General features: G+C 40.8%; 1 protein-coding gene across 5 annotated transcripts in view; it reads right to left on the bottom strand.

Moving 5' to 3' along the window:
* The window catches only part of LOC149220110 (ARM repeat superfamily protein), a 276511-nt gene that overhangs the window by 41045 nt on the left and 212915 nt on the right, over window positions 1-22551 (bottom strand). For all 5 annotated transcript variants that reach the window (XM_089384660.1, XM_089384657.1, XM_089384656.1 and 2 more), the window contains 5 exons: window positions 18755-18850; window positions 18519-18613; window positions 18335-18398; window positions 18135-18216; window positions 17931-18004 (listed from right to left, as the gene is read on the bottom strand). In XM_089384660.1, the coding sequence (XP_089240786.1) occupies window positions 17931-18004; window positions 18135-18216; window positions 18335-18398; window positions 18519-18613; window positions 18755-18850 (411 nt within the window). The remainder of the gene's footprint in view (window positions 1-17930; window positions 18005-18134; window positions 18217-18334; window positions 18399-18518; window positions 18614-18754; window positions 18851-22551) is intronic.

The raw sequence follows: 22551 nt of genomic DNA, 5'->3' as shown, positions 1-22551 counted from the left end.
GAGAAGTTTGAGTTGGTATTGGAGGGGTCTTGGTCAAGGGTCATAGGTCTTGGAATTCATCATTTGCAGTTCTATAAGAAGAAAAGAGTTCTTATGGGTTTTCCTCTCAAGAGGGGAGGTTTTGGCCCTGGTTGATAGCCTATATTTTGTGTCTTATTGTCTCATTGATCTTCACTGTTTGGTAGTTGTCTGATGATAGAAAACACTAATAATAATCAACCAAAAGAAGAAGCTAATTAAGTTGAGTCAAAATACATCACAAGAAGTTATCAAAGTAAGAGAAATCTCATAATCTAGCTGCCCTAGATTTCTCAACATGGTATCAGAGCTAAGGTGGCTACGACAAAAAGAAAAGGCAGCTTAAAGATCATTATTGAAGAAGGATACATAAGGGCCCAGCACAAGGAAATCATCAAGAAGGGCTAACCCACTCATCATCTTGAAGGAAAGAACTAAGGAGTATCAAAGAAGACCTTAAAACTCTAGCTCATTCAAAGAAGGGTTCTACAATTGAAGCATTCTTGGGAAGCTCACACATTATACAATCACAAGGAGAAGAAGACCTCAAGGACTACACATTGAAGCATCTTAAAGTCTCTACATCCAAGGGAAGCAAGAAAAAGCATTGTAATTTGTCATCATCATCATCATGGAAATCAAAGTGATCTCCCTCTTATTTAAGAAAGGATCACTTTTCAAAGCATACTTGATGGAAGACATCTTCTATCATCAACATCATCAAGAAAGCATCAAGTTGAAGATATCATCATCAAAGGAGCATCTTCACTTGACGAGTAAGTATCTTTATATCTAATGTGTGAATCTACTAGCAAAATGACTTCATTTTGCAAGGAGAGCAACAAACTAGTTGGGTCATCAAACTTCCTTGCATGGAAAAAGAGGAGGGATTTGATCCTCATAGAGAATGAAATTATTGGCATGTTAAGGGTTCGATCCCCAAACCATCACAAGAAAAAGCTCAAGCATTGTCAAAGTACATAAAAAGGGAAATAAGGGCTCAAATAATCCTTATAGAATCAATCAACGATCCCCTCATCCCTTATGTAGCAAAGTTGGAGACATCAAAGGAAATCTATGAAAAGTTGGTAGAATTGTTTTCCGTAAGCACTGCAAGAGGAGTAATATCTTTGAGAATTGAGCTATACAAAATGAAGGTATCACTATCAACAGATGAAGGGATAGCGTCATATCTTATGAGCATGTCACAAATAAGAGACCAACTACAAGAGTTGGGGAAAATATGTTTGACAAAGAAATGAACATCGTTGTGCTCAATGCACTACCTGATGAATGGGGCAACTTTGTATCAAGTATCTATGGAGAAAAAGAAGCCACCACATTCAGTGAACTTTGGTCATAATGTAAAATTAGAAAAACTAGGTTGAAGGCAAAAAGCGATGCCTAATGTTCAAGCCTATGCCCCTAGTGTTGATATGCAGTTCATGGTAATGTTAAATTCATAAAGTAAAAGTGGCATTCTCCTTTATTTTTCATTTTCATCTTCATTCTTTTACTTAAATTTTCAAAATTACCATGAAATGACTCAGGATGTTTGAGAGTGGTTTCGCCCTCATTGGATTTCATATGGAGAAAGTAGAATTTTAGATCTCACTCAAAATCTAGCAAACTTATCTGTTTTTCAGGATTTCAGGATTGGGGGGATTGCAATGTTTCCATTGGATTTTGTCATGCACTAGGGTATGGAACTTGTATTTAAACACGAGAACCAAGCCCTCTATGCAGGGGAGACTCCCAATAATCAAGAGCACGTAGGATACTAGGGTATGGAACTTGTATTTAATCAAGAGCACTAAGGTCGTTAGACTATGTAGGAGGAAACTCCTAATCAAGCATGAGACAAGAAATTAGAAATTTCTCGTGGCTGATTTTGGATATTGCTATTTTCATTATGTGATCATTCATGAGTAATGTGATGTAAATTTAGAAACTTATAGTTTATGCATTGACAATTGACAATTTAATCATAATGTAATAAATTAGAATGTATCATATATGCTTTATGATTGCACATATTTCTGTCCTAATATATATATATATATATATATATTGCGTTTCCCCGTTTCCAAAATTTTGGGGGTCACGTTTCGTACCTGTGCCCATTTCGGAAACTCATACCTGTTTCCCCGTTTCGTGCAACTTAGCATTAGAACATCGGCAAAAGCCTAACAAAAGCGTTCTTGACAGGGTCATCAGGGCTCATAGAGGACCACAAGAGGAACATGGCAACAAAGTTTGACATGAAGGACTTGGGGTTGATGCATTACTTCCTAGGCTTGGAAGTGTGGTAGAAGGATGGGGAGATCTTCCTTGGTCAAGGAAGATATGCTACAAAGATTCTGAAGAGATTCAAGATGCAGGATTGTAGACCCATGTCTACACCCATGATCACCAACTGGAAGAAGATAGACGCATCAGAGGACAAGGATGTTGACCCCCCCCCTTGTATAGACAACTTATCGGTTCTTTCATGTATCTAGTCAACACTAGGCCAGACATTTGCTTTGCGGTCAACACTCTCAGTCAGTTTATGGTGGAACCGAAGAGAGTGCATTGGACAACAGCGACGCACATTCTAAGGTATTTGTGCGGCACAATAGAGTATGGATTGAAATATACCCAAGTAGATGATGTCAAACTATGTGGATTCACAGATGCAGATTGAGCAGGCAATTCAGTGAACATGAAAAGTACCTCAGGGTACTACTTCAGTGTTGGATCAGGCATGGTTTCTTGGTCCAACAGGAAGCAGAAGTCAATAGCATTGAGCTCTACAAAAGCAGAGTATATGGCAATTAGCACAACCACGTGTGAAACTATATGTGTAAGTCCCTCGCGACTCGGGCAGGCACGCGACGGGCGGGCGCCCCTTCACGCGACGGGCGGACACCTCTTTGCACGACAGACGAGCGGTGGGCACGACCCGGGTAGGCACGCACGGCGGGCGGGCGCCCTTGCACGATGGGCGGGCGCCCCGTGCACGACGAGCGGGCGTGGTCACCCGGCGAGCAGACGCGGGCACGGTCACCCGACGAGCGGGTGCGGTCACCCGACGAGCTGACATACACAGGCGGGCGCGGGCGCGGTCACCTGATGAGCGGGTGCGGTCACCCGGCGAGCTGACATACACAGGCGGGCGCGGGCGCGGTCACCCGGCGAGCTGACATACACAGGCGGGCGCGGTCACCCGACGAGCGGGTGCGGTCACCCGGCGAGCTGACAACAGGCGGGCGCAGGCGCGGTCACCCGGCGAGCTGACAACAGGCGGGCGCGGGCGCGGTCACCCGGCAAGCTGGAAATGCGACGAACAGCCGAGCTGGAAATGCGACGAACAGCCGAGCTGGTGCGACGAAATATGTGACGAAAGACACTTAGGCCGGAATGTGGCTAAGTGTTGAGCGCATGTATTAATGCACATAAACATATATTATGGAGGCTTATACGCATATGTTAAGGAACATATAAATATAAGTGGATAATTAAAATAAAATATAATATAATATATATATACGTGGGCTTATATGTATAATGGTGGGGTCGGCCATGAGTGGTGCACCCCCCCTTAAAACACATGAGGAGAGCGTATATATAATGGAGGATGGAGCTCCATTTGCATCATCGAACTTCGCTTGATGGTCTTCGCATAAGGACAAGAGAGAAGTGCGAAAGTCTTGAGGATATGCGCATTCCTCATGCGCATAAAGGTTAAGAAGATCTCGCATATTCTAAGATTGGGTTATGTGAAGGATTGTCACGGTTGAGGAAGTTCTGTACACGGTATTTGTGTAGGATTGTATGAGCGTCTTGGTGACCCGTGTGGGTACCCGCTCTTGGGCAAAGGTGCACAAATGTGTATGTAAAAGGCTGTCTATGCCTATATTGTAAATTATTCTAAGTGTTGGCCTTGGATTTTGCCAGGCACACTTGTATGATGCATTATTGAAGATTTTCATAATATATTGTTATCAGGCAGACTTGTTCGGGAGTTGCCCCTCCCTTTATACTTGCGTGCAATTGTTATTGTTCTGGTTAATTGCATATTGGATAATGAATGTGTATGGGCTTCATTAAGTATAAAGGTTAATGCATTTTACTTGGTTGAGAAACACAAACTAAGTATGTTAATGTGGAAAGGCGTAGTCCATGTGCACGAGCATTGTTAAAAAGAAAGTGTACGGTGGTGCCGCACCTCGCCGGACACAGTTGGAAGACTACCGTAGGCCTGGGGGCGTGACAATATGGCTTTGGAAGTTGTTAGTGAACTTGTTCAAGCAAAGGATAGAGGCAACCAGTGTCTACTGTGATAATCATAGTTGCATCAAGCTCTCTGAAAATCCAGTGTTTCATTACTGGTCGAAACACATAGATATTCGCTATCATTTCATCAGAGATTGTGTGCAGCGTGGAGTAGTCCAGCTACAGTATGTTCCCACAAAAAAGCAGGTTGCAAATACACTCACGAAAGCTCTAGGAAGCCAAAGAGCCAAGTTCGTCTATTTCAGAGAACAGATGGGTGTAGTGGAGAATCCGTTTTAGTAGCAGGGACAGAGTATGTTGGATAATTATTAGTTGTAGTAGTAGAAAAAACAGTGAGAGGGAGTGATAGTTGGGTTGCAGTGCAGATGCAAAGTTGACAGCAGTACAGCTTGTACAGTGCAATGTCGGCAGCAACACAAATGCAGCATGGTTCAGCTACAGCCAGTTGCAGATGAATCAAAGTTAGTGCAATGGTTCATGGACAATGGCAAGCAGCGATTGTTGTTAGACATTAGCAGCGTGTATGGGAGGATGATGCAGAGACAAGGTGTTGTAGCAGTGCAACACTTGAACACCTTCCTTGCTAAGAGGGAGTGTTAGTTTTTGTAGCATCCGATGATGTTCTAGTCTCAAACTTTATGGAGAGGCTAAAACACATGAGTTCTCCAAAACCTAGAAATTGTTTCTGGAAATTCCACCTAGAGATAGCTCAATTAAATTAATTGACCATCATTTAAATTTTTCCTAACTTAGGAGAACTAGTTAATTAATAGGAATAAATTGAGAAACGTGAGAATTCTCTTGAAACTCACACAGATCAACTCAGGATTGATCTCAGCCATTGATAAGGATTAAAACATGGTCATTGAAGACTCAACTGGAGATTATAAGAGGAGGTCGATGGGGTAGATGGAGGACACACCAATTGCAAATACTCAATGGTCAAGGCAATTCAATTTTCCAGTAGTAGGTGATTCAGTAAAGAGATCGAATCAGTGATCAAGCAGTTGGTGATTCAATAGAGAGATCGAGTAGCAGGTGGCAGAGGGGAAAAGTAGTAGATTTCTAAAGGATTTTTCAGTTCGGAGAGGCAGTGAGAAGAGGTCGAGTTTATTCTCCAGTTGGCTATGCAGGGGCTTGCACAGAGCCTCATAAAGGAAACTTGATTTGGCTAAGAGGCGGTGTATTTAAGTGCCAGAGACCGAGAATATTTCTAGAGGGCCTGGCCAGTAACTTCCAGCAACAACTACAGGGGGAACGACTAATTCAGAAGCAGTTCCGTAGAAGTGTGATTTTGGCCTGCGTAGAAACCTGACGCAAGGATTAGCCGGAGCAGTTTTCTGTGGCCAGTTGGGGCCAGGATTTCTTGTGGAAGAGGGTAAAATTCCCTCAATAATTTTGCCAGCATTTCTCTCAGAGAGGATCGACATTTTGGCATCCATTTTTATTGTACTCGAATTTTTGCTGCTGCATAATGATAAATACCCTCAACTATTGCACCGGTTTTCTCACATTGGGTTTTGCCGGGGACAATTGTCCAAAAATAACTTGTCAAAATTTTTGTGTGTGCTAACATTTCTCAGTTTCCAACATTTTATTTTTCGCAGCGTTTTTTTATGCTGAAAACTTGCAGTGTGATTTAATCATTGTTTGTCGTAATAAATAAACTGCATAATTAACAGTTAGAAGAGTAATTTTCTAGTTCTTGCAATTAGACTTTGTAAATTTTCACATTTTGTGTCTCTTGTCTCATTGTGATATCTATTTTTCTTGAATGATTGAACAAATGAATAATTGCTTGATGAAGAAGACATAAGAAGTAATAAGAAGACATCTAATTTTCACAAGTAATTATCAAGAAGAGAAATAAAGTGTTAGACTACATTGCATTTGGTTTCTCAACAAGCAGGAGGGTCGACAGCTTAAGGAGCTGACCGAGGAGAGGAAGGGTTGTTTGGGGACAGCCCACAACTAAGAGGGGCTGGCTGGAGTGAAGAAAAGGAGGCCGCAACCATGTTTGGGGCTGTTATAGGATACAACAGCAAGTCACAGCCTGGTTAGTGTTGCCAAGGTGGAAAGAAAGCTACAGCTAGACAGATTGAGTGTACAGGGGACATGCCAAGAGGACTTCCAAGTCACTAGGAGCAGTCCTAGCTGTCCAAGAGGTTAGTTGTTAGAGTTGCTAAACGAACAGCAATAGTTACAGGTTGGAACAACAATTTATATGGAGCTAAACAACTGTAAGTATTGTATTATATTTTGGCATTATACAGGGAATTGTAAAGTGCCACTTTCTCTGGCACAGGATCCCTAGTGTTTCTTGTTAAAGGACAAATAAGAAATCAGTTTTGGGCAATAAAAATTGTGTACTATGCATGATCTAATTGTTGGTGTATTTTCCATTGTGGAAAGCGTTTTAATGTTAGGTACTTTCAATGTGTTTATGTTTTCTGTTTTGTGAAACTACCAAAGCATAGACCAGACCTAGGGTGCATGCAATTCTAACATGGAATAAGAGTTACCTTGAAGAGAAGTTGGATCAGAATTGTGCACAAGTGGTAGCTCTAAGAGGGAGCTGAGTTGTCTTGCTGTTGAAGGAGGGACAGATGGTCTCCTGGATTTGGATAAGAATCCAATAGAGAAAATGGTTTCTAGCTTCAGGTTTGAGGATCAGTTGGAAGGGATATCCAACTACAGTTCACAGAAGGAAAGAATCAAGCTAGTGTTGTTGGAGAATGATCTATGAGATTATGCCAACACCTATATCAAGGCACCAACTGATGTGACAAATTTGACTTTGTATTACAACGCAGATGCAAAGGCCAAGTTCATCATCCTTGATGGAGTTAAGGATCATTTGATACCTCTTCTTACCGGAAAAGACACTGCATGGGACATGTGGGAAGCTCTGCAAGTGTTGTTTTAGAACAAGAATGAAAACTGAAAAATGGTATTGAGAGAAAAGCTCAGGGAAATCAAGATGACAAGTTCGGAAAGCGTGACTTCCTATCTTACAAGGATTTCGCAAGTGCATGATGAGCTTGCAGTTATAAGGAAGACAGCAGAAGAATCAAAGTTGGTGAGGACTACACAGAACGGCTTCTCAGAGTAGTGGGAGTCATTCATCAAAGTGTAGTATCACAGGAGAAACTTCCAAATTTGAACAAGTTGTGGGATACTTTCATCCAAGAAGAACTTCAGGATGGTTATCTTCAACAGAAGATTCCTAATGAGGAGAACGTTGCCCTTGCTAGTGAGTTGAAAAAGGGCAAAGAGAAGTTCAACAATGGCAATAAGAAGGACTTGAGCAACGTGAAATGCTTTGCATGTGATGAGTTTGGTTATTATGTGAGCAAGTGTTCACATAAGAAGAAAGGAGGGAAAGAGAAGAAGCTTGAGATGGTTGCTCCAGCTATAGTCGACGAGGATGATTTTGCTAGGAGATTTGAAGAGGCGTTTTCTCTTATCTCTCATTTCTCCAAGAGCACCATTTGTGAGGGTGCTTGGTTCTTAGACAGTAGGGTCTCCAAGCATATGATCTATACAAGAGAAGTATTTGAGAGCCTGACCAAGTGCGACTCTAATCTACATGTGAAGATTGGTGATGAGAGGATTCAAGATTAGGATGGAGTCAAATTGGATTATTGCGAGTCCAGATGTACTTTGGGCAATGTTGCACAAACCCCCCCCCCCCCCCCCACCGGGATCTAAGCCAGGATCCACATCCCATACAAATCTGTGGTTCGGAAATCGAGAACCTGACCAAATGCGACTCTAATCTACATGTGAAGATTGGTGATGAAAGGATTCAAGATTGTACCATTCAGAATGGAGTCAAATTGGGTTATTGAGAGTCCAGATGTACTTTGGGCAATGTTGCACGAAATGCACCCCCCCACCCCGGGATCTAGACAAGGATCCACATCCCATACAGATCCGTGGTTCGGAAATCCAAAACCGTGGATCGAGCTAGAAATAATGGTTCCTAGAATTCCGGAACCATTTTGGCTCGATCCGCAGTTCCCGATTTCCGAACCACAAATCCGACATCAAATCGGGCATGGATCCCGAGCGAATCCGATGCCCAATGGGCGATTTCACGTAGCCAACCCAAAAAAAAACATTTTTTTTGTTTAACTTGAGTTGGGCGTGGGTTTAGATTGAGTTAAAGAATTGATAAATGGGGATAAAGCTCATTTCCTCACTCTTGTATTTTTGGAGAGCTTGGAGAAGAGAGGCTTGAAGAGAGCTTGGAGGAGTGAAGGAGGAGGAGCTAGGAGCAGTGAAGGAGGAGTAAAGAAAGGCTTCCATCTACAAGAGCTAAAGAGGTAAGTGCAAACCCCAAACTCCCTCATCTTTCTGTCATTATTGTTTGTATTTTTTCTCCTCCCTCTCCTACTCTTTCCCATTTTTTCTTTTTGCTCATTTTGTTGCAGGTTGTCCATCTATATTCATATTCCAAAATGGTGTTCTTTTGGCTTTTATGCATCACTCCACTTTTGGGTTTCATAATGGCAAGGGGGAGTAAGAATAGAAGGGAAGAAGAACAAGGGGATAGTGATCCCCATATGAGTGAGCCCAATGTATGATGAAGAGGAAGGGTTTGAAGAGGGATGAAGAGAACAATGAAATGTTAGAGGGGAGAGTTGCATTGACACCCTTGTGGAATTATGTGACCAAACTTGAAAGGGGAAAAGGTGGTGGAAGCTACAAGTTTTTGTGCCCTCATGGTTTTCATGGAGGAAACCATATATTGGTTCATATACCCGTGTGAGGAGGCATCTTTGTGGGGCTTTGGACAGTGATAACAAAAAGGGTGTCATGGGGATAGCAATTTACCCAAAGGTTTCAGCTGAACAAAGAAGAAAATACATCCAAATAGAGGAGGTTGCACAACAAAAAAACAAGAAACAAAATCTCATTATGAATCAAGTGCAACCTCTAGATTTGGTAGCTCATCTCCTCATGGTACTTCTACAACCTCTGGAAGTAGAAGAACAATAGGGGATTTCCTGAATGTTGTTGGGAGGGATGATGTGGATGGAAAGATAGTCCGGTTTCTTTGTGCTTGCGGTGTACCATTCAATGTGCTTCGCTCTCCCTATTGGCATGATATGGTTAAGGCCATCAATGAAGCCCCAAAAGGATACAAGAGCCCCAACTATGATAAAGCTAGAATAGTGTTATTAGAAAGAGAAAAAGCAAAGGTCCAAAGAGCTTTGACACGTTTTACAAATGAGTGGATGGATTGTGGGGTATCGATTGTATCAGATGGGTGGACAAATGTTAGAAACCAACATTTGATAAATGTTCCTAGTGTTTCTTCCAGTGGTGCAGTATTTATTACATCTCATGACTCCTCCGTCAGTGCCACTACCCAAAACATTGCAGATCTCCTATTGCAATCAATCAAAGATGTTGGTCCTAATAATGTGGTTCAAGTGATCATTGATAATGCAACAAATTGTAAGGCAGCACGAAAAATTATTGAGCGTACTCATCCACACATCTTTTGGTCTGAGTGCTTGGTGCACACATTGAACCTTTTAATGCATGATATTATGAAGCATAAAGAATGTGGATGTATTAATGAGATTTACAAGATATGGAAGCAACTCATTAAATTTATCACAGGCCATACAATGGTAAACTACTTTTATGGCACTTACTCCAAGTTGCAGTTGCTTAAACTTGCAAAAACAAGATTTGGAAGTTATTACCACATCTTTAGGCAGCGAGTGAAGGTGAGACAAGCTTTAACTAATATGATGACCTCTGAATCATGGGAGGAAATTAGCACTGATAAAGATGGTGCTAATGTAGCCAAGGACACTATTCTTGACAATTACTTTTGGTCATAGATTAAATATGTTTTGCAATTCACCAAACCAATTTATTACATGATCAAGTTTGCAGATTTAGATCGACCAATAATTGGGGAGGTGTATGAGCAAATGGATAGCATGTTGGGGCAGATTAAAGACATTGTTAAGCCTAGATATATCACCTTGTATAATTATATTCGTGTAGAGGTGGAAAAACAATGGGATATGCTAAACATTCCATTGCATTCCTTAGCATATGTTCTAACACCTAAATACTATCATCCATCATGGCTTTCAACACCAGCAGCTGGGGGGTGTTGATTTATGTAGCATCGGATGTGCTCTGGCCTCGAGATCTTGCAGAGAGGCTAAGACACATGCATTCTCCAAGACCCAAGAATCCTTTGGGAAAATTCCACCTAGAGATGGTTTAATTAAAATAATTAATCATTTTTAATGTATTCCTAAGTCTAAACTTAGGAAGTGTGATTAAATAAAAGTTATTAATTAAATCTAGTATTAATCTTCTAGATAAAGACGAGGATCAACAACCAGTTAATCTTAGCCTTTGATTATGTTTTAATCTTGGCCGTTGGTGCTCCAACGAGAGATTATAAGAAGGAGCTCGATGGTCACTTGGAGAACACACTAAGATATTGAGATCTAGAGATCGAATTCCCAAGAGTAGAAGCGTTGAGTTTTCGGAGAGAGATCAATGATCTTCTTGCAATGAGGGGTAGGGATAGTACACTAGCGAGGTTTTTTCCAGTCTCAGTGAGTGTAAGGCATAGCAGGCATCGAGAGGTCCAGAGAGACAGAGCAGTGCTACGCAGAGGCAATGCAGTGCTTCCGAAGGAGTCTGCAATTTTGCTGGGGAGCAGTCGAGATCCAGTGCCAAAAGTCGGGGTGTGAGTCCGAAAGGCCAGGGAGTCGAGTTTCCATTGGGCAGAAGATCAGAAGGAGAGGATGAAGCAGTCCCTTGAGCTATGACGCAGTGAATGCGTGAGCTCAAGCAGAGACAGCATAGGGCAGCTCATTTAGAGCCCGAATCAGTGTAGAATCTCTAGTGACAGTGTGAGATGTTTTCTCAATACCTTTTTGCCAGTTTATTCTCTGTATTGGATAGCTAGTTTGGGCATCCAATGATTTGTATTCATATTCCTACTGCATAATAATCAAACCCTTAGTTGATGCACTGGTTTTCCCACATTGGGTTTTTCTAGGGGCATTTGTCCATAAACAACAGTGTAATTGTGTGTGTGTTTATTTCTCTCCTGTGCAGTATTTTGTTTCCGCAGTATTTTATGTTGTGAAGGTTGCAATAGATTTTATTTCAATGTTTATTGTGTAACATTGTAAATAACTTGATTCAGAAATTAAGTAGGAGAAATTTAATCAGTTGATGTAGTAGGGATTCGGGTTTCCAAATTTTCACATAGCATAGATAGAAGTCGGAGAGCTCAGAGTAGAAAGGGAGAAGGAGGTTCCAATTTCTGCGTAGGTAACAATTCAAAACCCTAGGGGCAGTGTATTTCCTTGGCCAGGAGGCTCAGTTTTTCGTGGAAATTTTACTTCTCTGAGTGAGTCAACAGAGAATAAAAAATTTCAGATCAAAGAGTACCAGAGACAGAGGGAGTAGCAACAATTTCCTTGTAGAGCAGGGCTTTAGCTGGGACGCAAATTTTGCAGTAGTTTGCTAGTGCAAATAGTGTTAGGAGGAAGGAAGAGCACACACCGAGGGAATTCTTTCCTAGTTGAGCAGCAGTAGCTATGTGCAGGATTTATCACTCCATAAGGGAGTGTGAATAGTTGGGCAACAGTTGCACAGAGGAGAAGAGGAGTTCGACATTTTCAGAGAGATGGCATCAACTGAGTTGAGAGATCAAGATCAATTGGACAGAGCCTCCAACTATGTGATCTGGAAGGCTAGAATTTCTTGCCTTCTAGATGAACGTGATCTCAGGACTTACACTGATAGTGTGGTACCTATACCCGCAGATGCAGATCTACTTAAGAAGTACAAGAAGGAGATGGCGAAAGCAAAGAGGCTGATTCTTGAAGGAGTTCGAGATCACGTGGTGCCTCACATAGCTAGAAAAGGCATTGCCCGACAGATGTGGGAAGCACTTCCTACGTTGTATGAAGGATCTTCCGAGCAGGGAAAGATGTATCTTGAGATGAAGCTGAGATGCACGAGGATGCAGAAAGGGTAGCGTATAGACCCATTCCTTACTAGGCTTCACGATGTCTGGGACTAGCTGTCTTCAGTAGGGTTAGTGCCCCAGCCTACAGAGTTGGTGTGATTAGCTCTGAATAGTGTTTTCAAAGAATGGCAAGTTTTCGTCTAGAGTATACTGAGCAGAGAAAAGTTGCCAAAGTGGGATCATATGTGGGCTGATTTACAACAGCAGGAGATGAGGTGAGATCTCATAAAGAGCACCATTAGTGGTGCTAGCAGCAGAAGTGGGATGAAGCAAGCAAAGGAAGACGTAGATGTGGCCCTCGCATCTCAAGGGCAGTAGGAGCAGCATAAGAGGAAGAAGGACATTTCCAAGATCAAGTGCTTCAGGTGTGGTGAGCTTGGCCACTACAACTCTCAATGTCCTCTCAGAAAGAAGGACAAGGAGAGAAAGCAGGATCAGCGGCTGCATCTGCCGAGATCGAAAGACCGTCCTCCAGATTGGAGGAAGAGTTTGCCATGATCACCAAGTTACCTCCAAGAGTGAGGTGGGGTGATCTAGAGTTGTAGCCCCAGAGAGCTACAAGATGGGCAGGATTCTTGAGGAGGTCCACTTCATGAATCAATACCTTGCTACGAGAGCCCATAGTATGCAGAAGCAGGATGGACCAATGGCAGTCGGTGCAGTCAGGTGCCAAAGTGATAGATGTAGTAGCTAGTAGTACGTCAGATTCTGAGCATCGCAAAGCAAAGTTGGCAGCAGTACAGTTGGCACAGTGCAGAGGCAACAGCAGCGCAGAGGCTTCAATTACAGTGCAGAGTCTAATGGCAGTCAAGGCTCGAGTGACAGATGCAACATGCTGACCACAGTTTGTTCAGTATTTTGGATGTTTTTCCATTGCAATTGTTGTTGCAATTGCAGCAACAAGAGGGTTGCAGTGTAGATACAATGTTGGCAACAGTTCAACTGGGCCAGCAGCAGCACGGATGCAGCAATCAAAGTTGTGCAGTAGTTGATGGGCAACAGAACCAGAAATCAGCAGCGCATCAAGAGATGATGCAGAGACAAAGTGATGCTTCAGTGTGTTGCAGCACTAGAGCACATTCCTTGCTAAGAGGGACTGTTGATTTCTATAGCATTGGATGTGCTCTAGCCTTGAGATTTTGCAGAGAAGCTAAGACACATGCATTCTCCAAGACCCAAAAATAGTTTGGGAAAATTCGACCTAGAGCTGGTTTAATTAAAATAATTAATAATTTGTAATGTATTCCTAAGTCTAAACTTAGTAAATGTGATTAATTAAACGGTATTAATTAAATCTAGTGTGAATCTTCTAGATAAAGATGAGGATCAACTCCCAGTTAATCTTAGCCTTCGATTATGTTTTAATCTTGGTTGTTGGTGCTCCAACGAGAGATTATAAGGAGCTTGATGGACACTTGGAGAACACACTGGGATAGTGAGATCTAGAGATCGAACTCTAAATAGTAGCAGCGCTGAGTTGTCGGAGAGAGAACGAGTGATCTTCTTGCAATGAGGGGCAGGGATAGTAGACTAGAGGGGATTTTTCCAGTCTCGGTGAGTGCAAGGCAGAGAAGGCATCGAGAGGTCCAAAGAGGCAGTGCAATGCCACGCAGTGGCAACGTAGTGCTTCAAAGGGAGTCCGCAATTTTGTTGGGAAGCAGTCGAGATCCAGTGCCAAAAGCCAGGGCGTGAGTCCAGAAGGCTAGGGAATCAAGTTTCCAATGGGCAGAAGATCAGAAGAGGAGGGTGACGCAATCCCTTAAGCTGTGACGCAATGACTGCGTGAACCCACGCAGAGACTGCACAGTGAAAGTGTAGGACAGCCCATCTAGAGCGCGGATCAGTGTCAGATCTCTAGTGACAGTGTGAGATATTTTCTCACTACCTCTTTGCCAGTTTATTCTCTGTATCAGATAGCCAGTTTGGGCATCCAATGATTTGTACTCAGATTACTACTGCATAATAATCAAACCCTTAGTTGTTGCACCAGTTTTCCCACATTGGGTTTTTCGAGGGCGTTTGTCCAAAAACAACGGTGTAATTGTGTGTGTTTATTTCTCTCCTGTGCAGTATTTTGTTTCCGCAGTATTTTATGTTGTGAAGGCTGCAGTAGATTTTATTTCGATGTTTATTGTGTAACACTATAAATAACTTGATTCATAAATTAACAAGTAGGAGAAATTTAATCAGTTGTTGTTGTAGGGATTCAGGTTTCTGAATTTTCACAGGGAGGGGCGAGAAAAATCCACACCTAGATCCAGAGGTTCTATTAGGTTATATGAAAGCATTGGATAAATTAGTCCCTGATGAGGAGGAGGTTGCCATGGTACGAAAACTTTTGAGCAACTATATGCTTAGCACTGGTCCATTTGGGAGCATGCATGCAATTAGAGATTGAGAGAATTTTTCATCTCTTAAGTGGTGGAACATGCATGGAGGTGTTACTCCACTTCTACAAACTTTGGCATTGCGAGTGCTATCATAGGCAGTAAGCACTTCTTCTGCAGAGAGGTGTTAGCACTCTTATTCTTTCATCCACAGTCTTAAAAGAAACAGGTTGAATTTAGACCAAGTAGAGAGCTTGGTTTATGTTCACTACAACTTGCGATTGTTGTCCCATTACTGTGATGATCGAGTTGAGATGCCACCCCGATCTGGTCCCTTGGCTTCCAGGTTCCATGCTTCAACACCAACAATAGAAGCTTCATTTTCATCAGTTCCACAGTCACTGCGACAACTTCTAGAGCCACCATCTTCATTGCCACCACGTGGAGGTTCACATCCTGTTTGTGATGGAAGGAGGAGAGGTTAGTAAATATATTCACAGTTTACTACTTTTGTCATAGATTAGACTTGTAGACTCTTGTTGTGAATTTGAACCTTTTTTGTCTTACTCTTCCTAGTTTAGTGTGTTCTTGAGTCTTGGTGGTGGCCAAGTGGCCTATTTTGTAAATATTATTATTTCAATTTTGGACATGACTCATGTTGACAGTTGCTCACTTGCTAGATAATTTACTTGAATGTTTGATGATTTTATCTTCTAAATGTTTTATGTTATATGATATGCTTAAAAATTTGATGTATGTTTGTAATTGCTAGAATTTAGATGGTTGATGCTCGAATAATTAATCATTGATGTACAATGGAATCATGGATGCCATATCTATCTTGATTTATGTAAAAATATGCATGTTTTCATGTCTTCTACAGTTAATTTGGTATTTGCAATGTTTTTTTCATATAAATGCATAAAAAAAAAAAAAATATATATATATATATATATATATATATATTATATATATATAGTAGACACTTCCGAGATGCTTCACTTCCTAGATTTTTGAGAAATGACGCATCCGCATCCCCGCTTCCAAAAAACGTCCTCGCTTCATGCAACATTGATTTTGGGTACCAGAGCTCAGATGCAGTGTGCTTTCAATCTCAGCAATTGAGGCAAAGGACTTTGATGTTCTATTTCGGAATGGAAAAGTGATGCTCAAGCCCAATGGATCTAATCTAGTCTAAGAGTCGTTCTTGGAGTCAAGGAGAATGGTCTGTAGAGGCTAAAGGACAAGCTTATTGAGAATGGAAATAAAAGTTTTCAGGGAATCAGAGGGAGTCAAGTTCCAGATGGAATTCGACAATTCAGAGTAAGAGTCAAGAACCTCAGAAGGGTGCATCGTCAGAGAGAAGAAAGGAGACTTCCATATCTGACAAGGAGCCATGGACTGGGTTAAAGGTCTTTCAGGAAAAGAAGAAGTAGGAGGCTTCTAGTAGCAAGGAAACTTCCAAGAAGGGTTATGTTCTTGCAGCAAGTTTTGCTTCTATGACAAAAGATGAAGCTTATGATGAATGTTGGAGAGCATCCGTGGAAGAGGATTGTGTTCCAGTATGGAAAACAAAGAGACTTCCAAGGAATGGAAGTACCTCCCTTGCTAAGAGGGAGTGTTGAAATTGGGTAGCATCGGGAGGTACTCTCACATGCCCTTGGTGTTAGGCTTGTGAGAGAGAAACACTCATAAAGTGTGATTTTATGAGTATATTGGCTTTGTACCCAAAGTGATGGGGTCTTGTGTCCAAGGAAAACATTCAATATTCTAATCTAATGTTGAGTTTATTAATGGGGGCTTCTTGAAAGATAAAAGGGCTTCTAAGGAAACTTAAGGTCAAGTATAAATAAGAGGCCAATGAAAAGGCATAAGGAGTAACTCATATGGACAAGATGAAATGTATTTCTTCTCAATTGAGATCTGATATTTTCTGAGGAAGCCACAGACCTGCAACTAGGGCAGCAGGGGTTTTGGAGGGCACCTTTTCTATGGTGATAAGGGTCTTGGTTTTTAGTTTTGTTGTTTGCAGGTGGGAGGGATAGAAGAGACCTAGCTGCAGGCTGAAGAAGGAGGTTGTGCCCTAAGGAAGGGCAGGCAAGCTGAAAGAAAGAAGTCGCTGCCTCAGCAAGCAGGCCAAGGGCAGCGCAAGAGGGACTAAGGCCTAAAAAGAGCTGGCCGCAGCTCGGAAAGAAGGCAACATCTGTTGCTGGAGGAGGCCACAGCCAGGAGAGACTGGCTGCAGGCCTAAGAAGCAGACCGCAAGGGACAGCAAGAGATCTGAGGGCTTAAGGAGTTGATCAAGGAGAGGAAGGGCTGTTTGGGGACAGCCCGCAGCTAAGAGAGGTTGGCCGAAGTGCAGAAAAGGAGGTCGCAGCCTGGTTAGGCCTTCCAAGGTGGAAAGAAAGCTACAGCTGGACTGATTGAGTGTACGGGGGGGCATGACAGGAGGGCTGCCATGTCACTAGGACCAGTCCAAGGTGTCCAAGAGGTTGGTTGTTGGAGCTGTTAAAGGAACAGCAACTGTTACAGGTTGGAACAGCAGTTTAAACTTTATACAGAGCTGAACAGCAGCAAGTATTATATTATATTTTGGCATTATACAAGGAATTTTAAGGGCCACTTTCCCTGATATGGAATCCCTAGTGTTTCTTGTTAAAGGACAAATAAGAAATCAATTTCAGAAAATAAAAATTGTGTACTGTCACACTGTGTATGATCTAATTGCTAGTGTTTTTTCTGTTGTGCAAAATGTTTTAAAGTTAGGCATTTTCAGTGTGTTTATGTTTTCTATTTTGTGAAACTGCAAAAGAATATACCAGACCTGGTGTGCATGGAATTCTAACACAAAGCATGAACGAAGTCAAACCCATAAAAGCAGATCAACTTCATTTCACCATGAAGACATGCCAAACTAGAGAAAATCTTGTTTCCTATGCTTGAGGACAAAGCATTTCTTGAGACAGCGGCAATGTTATAAATATAATAAAACATAATAAATGCTAGTTAATTTGTTAGTGACAGGCATATCTTATCGAAAAGACATGTCCATTAATGAAAAGGCACCCCACCTACGTATTTATAGCAAGGGCCCTCAATCTGATATGCATCATTCTTATGAATCATATTTTATCATTTTATTAATTATTTATCTAACAATACATTTATACAATTACAAATATATTGTCTTCAAATAGGACAGGAACTATTTGTTACAACTATAGTTATTTTGTAAATGGAATGCACACACATAGGTCAAGTGATCCAGATCTTCAAACCTTGTCACCATCCTTTGTAAGTCGCAAAGCACATTCGGCTAACAAGGATAAAGGGGACACATCAATTGTTGGACCTGAATAAAGCATGTCACCAGAAATCAGTGCCATAACTAGCTAGCAAAATGAGAAAATCACTTTTTGTGGAAAATAAATAGCACTAGATTGATACTATTTTTATAGCTCAATCTCACTCAATTGGCATACATTTTTCTGCATCCACAGTTCCCACATTATGTCGCAATGAATCACAAATATTTGCCAATGCCCATGACGCTGTGATTCTCACCTGTGACAGGAAAACATTTATAAACACAACAAAAAAATGAGAGGAAATCCCTAACTAGAAACTATTTATAACAGTGTCACAAACAATTAAACGTGGGGAATCATATATTAATACTTACCGACACTGAAGTATCAAGTGTGTTGGATAGAATGACGTTCACAAGTTCTTCCAAATTATTCTTTCTACAAATCAAACAAAAAATAGGCTCAATAGGGTGACATTTATTTCATCCAATTCTTCCTTTCTAAATTAATAAAAAATTAAATGGATCTTGCCCTCTACAATATTGTCTTAAAAGCAACCTTGCAGAAATCCGTGGGAAACTTGCTATCACACCAATTGCTCGGCATGCAGCCGATCTAACAGAGGGTACCTCATCTTTTGATGCAGCAGTTACCTAACAGAAAAATCTCCTACCAAGTTAGAAAACAGTTTGGTAAAGAAATCAAACTTGGATTAATACAACATTGGAAATATTATTAAGTCCACAGATAAACAAAAGAAGAAAAATCCAAATCTTATAAACTTAGTAACTTACAATAGAGGAAATAATGAAATTCTGTTTGCTATCAGGAAGAGAAAAGAAGACAGATGATGTTAAACCAGCAAAACATGTAAGTGCAGCTGCTCGAACCTGCAGAAGCAATCGAGATAGTCAAAGCTTGCTAATTAAACAGTAAATAAAAAATCCTAAATTTCTCTGCCAGAATACTGCACTTTAGAAGAATCAGGAAAAACAAATTAAATGATGGTAAGAAGAATATTGTACCATTAATATACAATTTAGAAAACTACGAATGGCAATTCATGATGTAGTGGTTAAATTACTGCAACATCAGTATGTATTTACATAAAAAGAAAAGAATTAAATAAATATCCCCAAATGAACAAAAATGTTAGTTGCAAATGGAGATTACAGAAGATGTAATGAATGCAAGGAAAAGTATCAACTGTCTCCAACCTAACATAAGTCTAAAGCTAAGCTAGATAATTAAACGGCAGAATACAATAAGATACATGTTAAGGTTATGGAACTGTAACCTATGATGCATATTCCTAGACTCTGACCACTATTAAGGTCATCAAAAATCTGTAGAAGAGTATGATCCAAATGCATCAGAATCACCTGTGGCATTCGAAGGTGTGCAGCTTCCCAGTTCAGTAGTGGGCAGAAATATCTTGGAAGATGACAAGGACATAACAGAGATGGATGAAGAAACTCTCCCATCATTCAAGGTTGATTTGTGCACTGACAGTTCAGAAAATAGTTATGAGAGGCTTTTGTTCAGTCAACTCATTCGTAGTTCTCATCCTCCACATGCCTAGGGGAAAAGATCAATTTTTAGCGTGATGTGTATTACAGAAGCAATGAAAACATATAAATGTCTAAGTATCAACATGATTAGAGTGCTACTTGTGACCAATTGGGAAGATATTTATGATAATAAGAAATAATACAATGTGTTGCCAATGAATAGCCAGTGTAGTCAAGAATCAAGATGGAGTAAACTAGGTCCTGAAAGAGAAGCAAGAAACTCCACTACAGTTCTATAAAGTAGTATAGAAATCATTGTTGATAATATCGCCGAGATATCGGCAATTTTTGGAAATATCGCAATATTTTCGGCAAGCCAAAAATATCGCCGAGAAACTATCACGATATTTCTTCTCCCGAAAATATTGCGATATTTCCAAGAAATCGCCGATATCTCAGCAAAATATCGCACGACAATGGGAAAAATCATCGGGCAGGCTGGGCCATGGCTAGAAAAGGGAATTTGCTCATTTCGGTTTCGGAGTCTTGGAGAAGGAAAGGGAAGAGCTTTGTGGTGGTTGTCAAGGAGTGATTGAGAATCAAAGTTCAAACAGCCATTATCACCACCAACTAAGAATTTTTTGTGGATCAAAGATTGAAGAATACTGAGACAAACTTCATTTCTTCCATTAACAAGTATGTTCTTAAAAACCCCTATGTTAATGACTTTTTTCATAGATTTAGGGTTATGCTTGCTTGCCTCTTTGCCTACCAACATTTTGCTTTTTTCTTCCATTTGCTATGATTTTCACACCCATGAGCCAATGCAAGGGTTTTCTCCATATTTGGACAGCAAGCTTCATTTCTTTTTTTTAACTTTCTTATGCACCCTCTTATTGCCATTTTTCATTGAATTCACATTGCAAATAATGTAGTAAAAAATTTATTTTTTAAAATGAGGTGGTGATTACTTATTATTTTTTTTGTATGTGTGTTTAATCATTAATGCCAACTTTTTGTTTTTTTGGTACCCTAGGTTTGAATTAATTCACTATAAATATGCCAAAAGCCTTGGACCCATTTTGAGAGTATGGGGAGCCTAATGGTGGGACCAGGATGACAGGACGGGTTACATGATTAAAATACCATCCGGCTAGACTCTTTGGACATGATGTTGGGATTTGTACGGTTTCTAGTGCAGAGCTTATACAAAAAGCTCTTGAAGCAATTAATGAAAAAGACAGAAAGAAGGAAGACGCAGAAAGAAACAAGGTTGAACATGCAAGTAGATCTTTCAGGATATCTTCTTCTGATTTTGAGACTAAGGGTAGTGGGAGGGGCTCCACAACGTCAACTGCTACCACTAGTGCTAATGTTACTAGGAATAGGAGGTCATCATTTTTTGTTCCACAAACAGGACATGGAGCACAACCTTCCATAAAATCAATTGTTAAGAAAGGGAGAAGCAAGAAGCAAATACAGTTATGGGAAGGTGTCTTTTCTGGAGCGACTTACCTCTTAGCATCACCAAAACCAATCCATATTAGCAGCCAATGTGTGATGCTACTATTGTTGTTGTGGACCCAGGGTACAAAAGTGCCACATACGAAGAGTTGCGGGAGCTAATCCTTCACGCAGAAAAGCAAGACATCAACTCTAGATTCGCAGTGTTGAAACAGATATGGGAAGTGTCTAGATGCACAGTGGTGTCTGATGGTTGGACAGATAAGAAGGGTAGGACCCTTTTAAATTTCTTGGTACATTGTCCTAAAGGTACCATGTTTATTAAATCAGTGGATGCATCAATACATATAAAAGATGTAGCAATGATATGTGAGTTGTTAGATGGGTTCATCCAGGAGATTGGTGTGCAGAATGTGGTGCAAGTCATAATAGATAATGCAGCTAATTATGTGTCTGCCAGCAAGATGCTTATGGAGAGGCACTACCCATTGTTCTGGACTCTGTGTGCAGCACATTGTATCAATTTGTTGCTTGAGGATATGGGGAAACTCTCTTTTATCAAGGAAGTGATTGAAATGGCTAAGAGCGTCCCCAAGTTTATATATAACCATGCTTTTGTTCTTAGCCTCATGAGGAGATACACTAGAAACAAGGAGTTGCGGCGTCCTGCAATCACACGTTTTGCCACCAACTTTATTACTCTTCAATCTTTGCTTCGATGCCAGTTTGAGTTGAAGCAAATGTTTGTTTCTAATGAGTGGCGTGATTGTAGATACAACAGGAGACAGAATGGAAGAGCCATTGCAAAAATGGTGTACATTGACACATTTTCGGAGCGAGTAGAAGAAATGTGCTCAGTTAGTGAACCTATAGTAAAGGTTCTGAGATTGGTAGATGGGGACAAGCCTGCAATGGCTTATTTGTATGAGGCCATGGATAGGGCCAAGGAGGCCATTCATTCTTATTATGCAGACAAGGGTTCTGTTGGGCTTGATAGACATATGATGTTATGGGATGTGATTAATATTCGATGGATAGGGATACTTCATCGACCCATTCATGCAGCAACACTCTTCCTCAACCCCACATTTTCATACAAATGCGCCTTTGATTTTGATGGCGAGGTGATGGAAGGACTCCATTCTTGTATTTAGAGGATGGTACCTGATCCTGAGCTTCGTAGCAAAATCAATAGCGAGATACAATTTTATAGGTATTGTGTTGGCCTATTTGGCTTTGATGATGCTATTCGGGAAAGGACCCTCTTCATGCCACGTAAGTGACAAGTCATCACTCATTAGAATTTTCAATTTAGAATTTACTTATTTATAATTCTATATTTTTAAAATTCAATTACGTAACTTTTATTTGAAAGTTTAATTATGTTTTAAGTTTTGACTTTTTATTTCTTTATTTTGTTGTAGATGTTTGGTGGTGAAGCTATGGTGCAAGGGCACCAAATTTGTAGAAATTGACCATAAGAATCCTGAGTCAAACATATAGCTCTTCAGGGTCTGAGCGCAATTGGAGTGTCTTTGAGAAAATACATTCAAAAAAGTGCAACAGGTATAACTTTGAACTTCAGCCTTCAGTTGAGCAATTACATTTATTCTAAT

Source organism: Pinus tabuliformis, chromosome Q, assembly GCF_031772625.1.
Source record: "Pinus tabuliformis cultivar Carrire ecotype Pingquan chromosome Q, CPIR1, whole genome shotgun sequence".
NCBI lineage: Eukaryota > Viridiplantae > Streptophyta > Pinopsida > Pinales > Pinaceae > Pinus > Pinus tabuliformis.
This window is presented reverse-complemented; position numbering and strand designations above follow the sequence as displayed.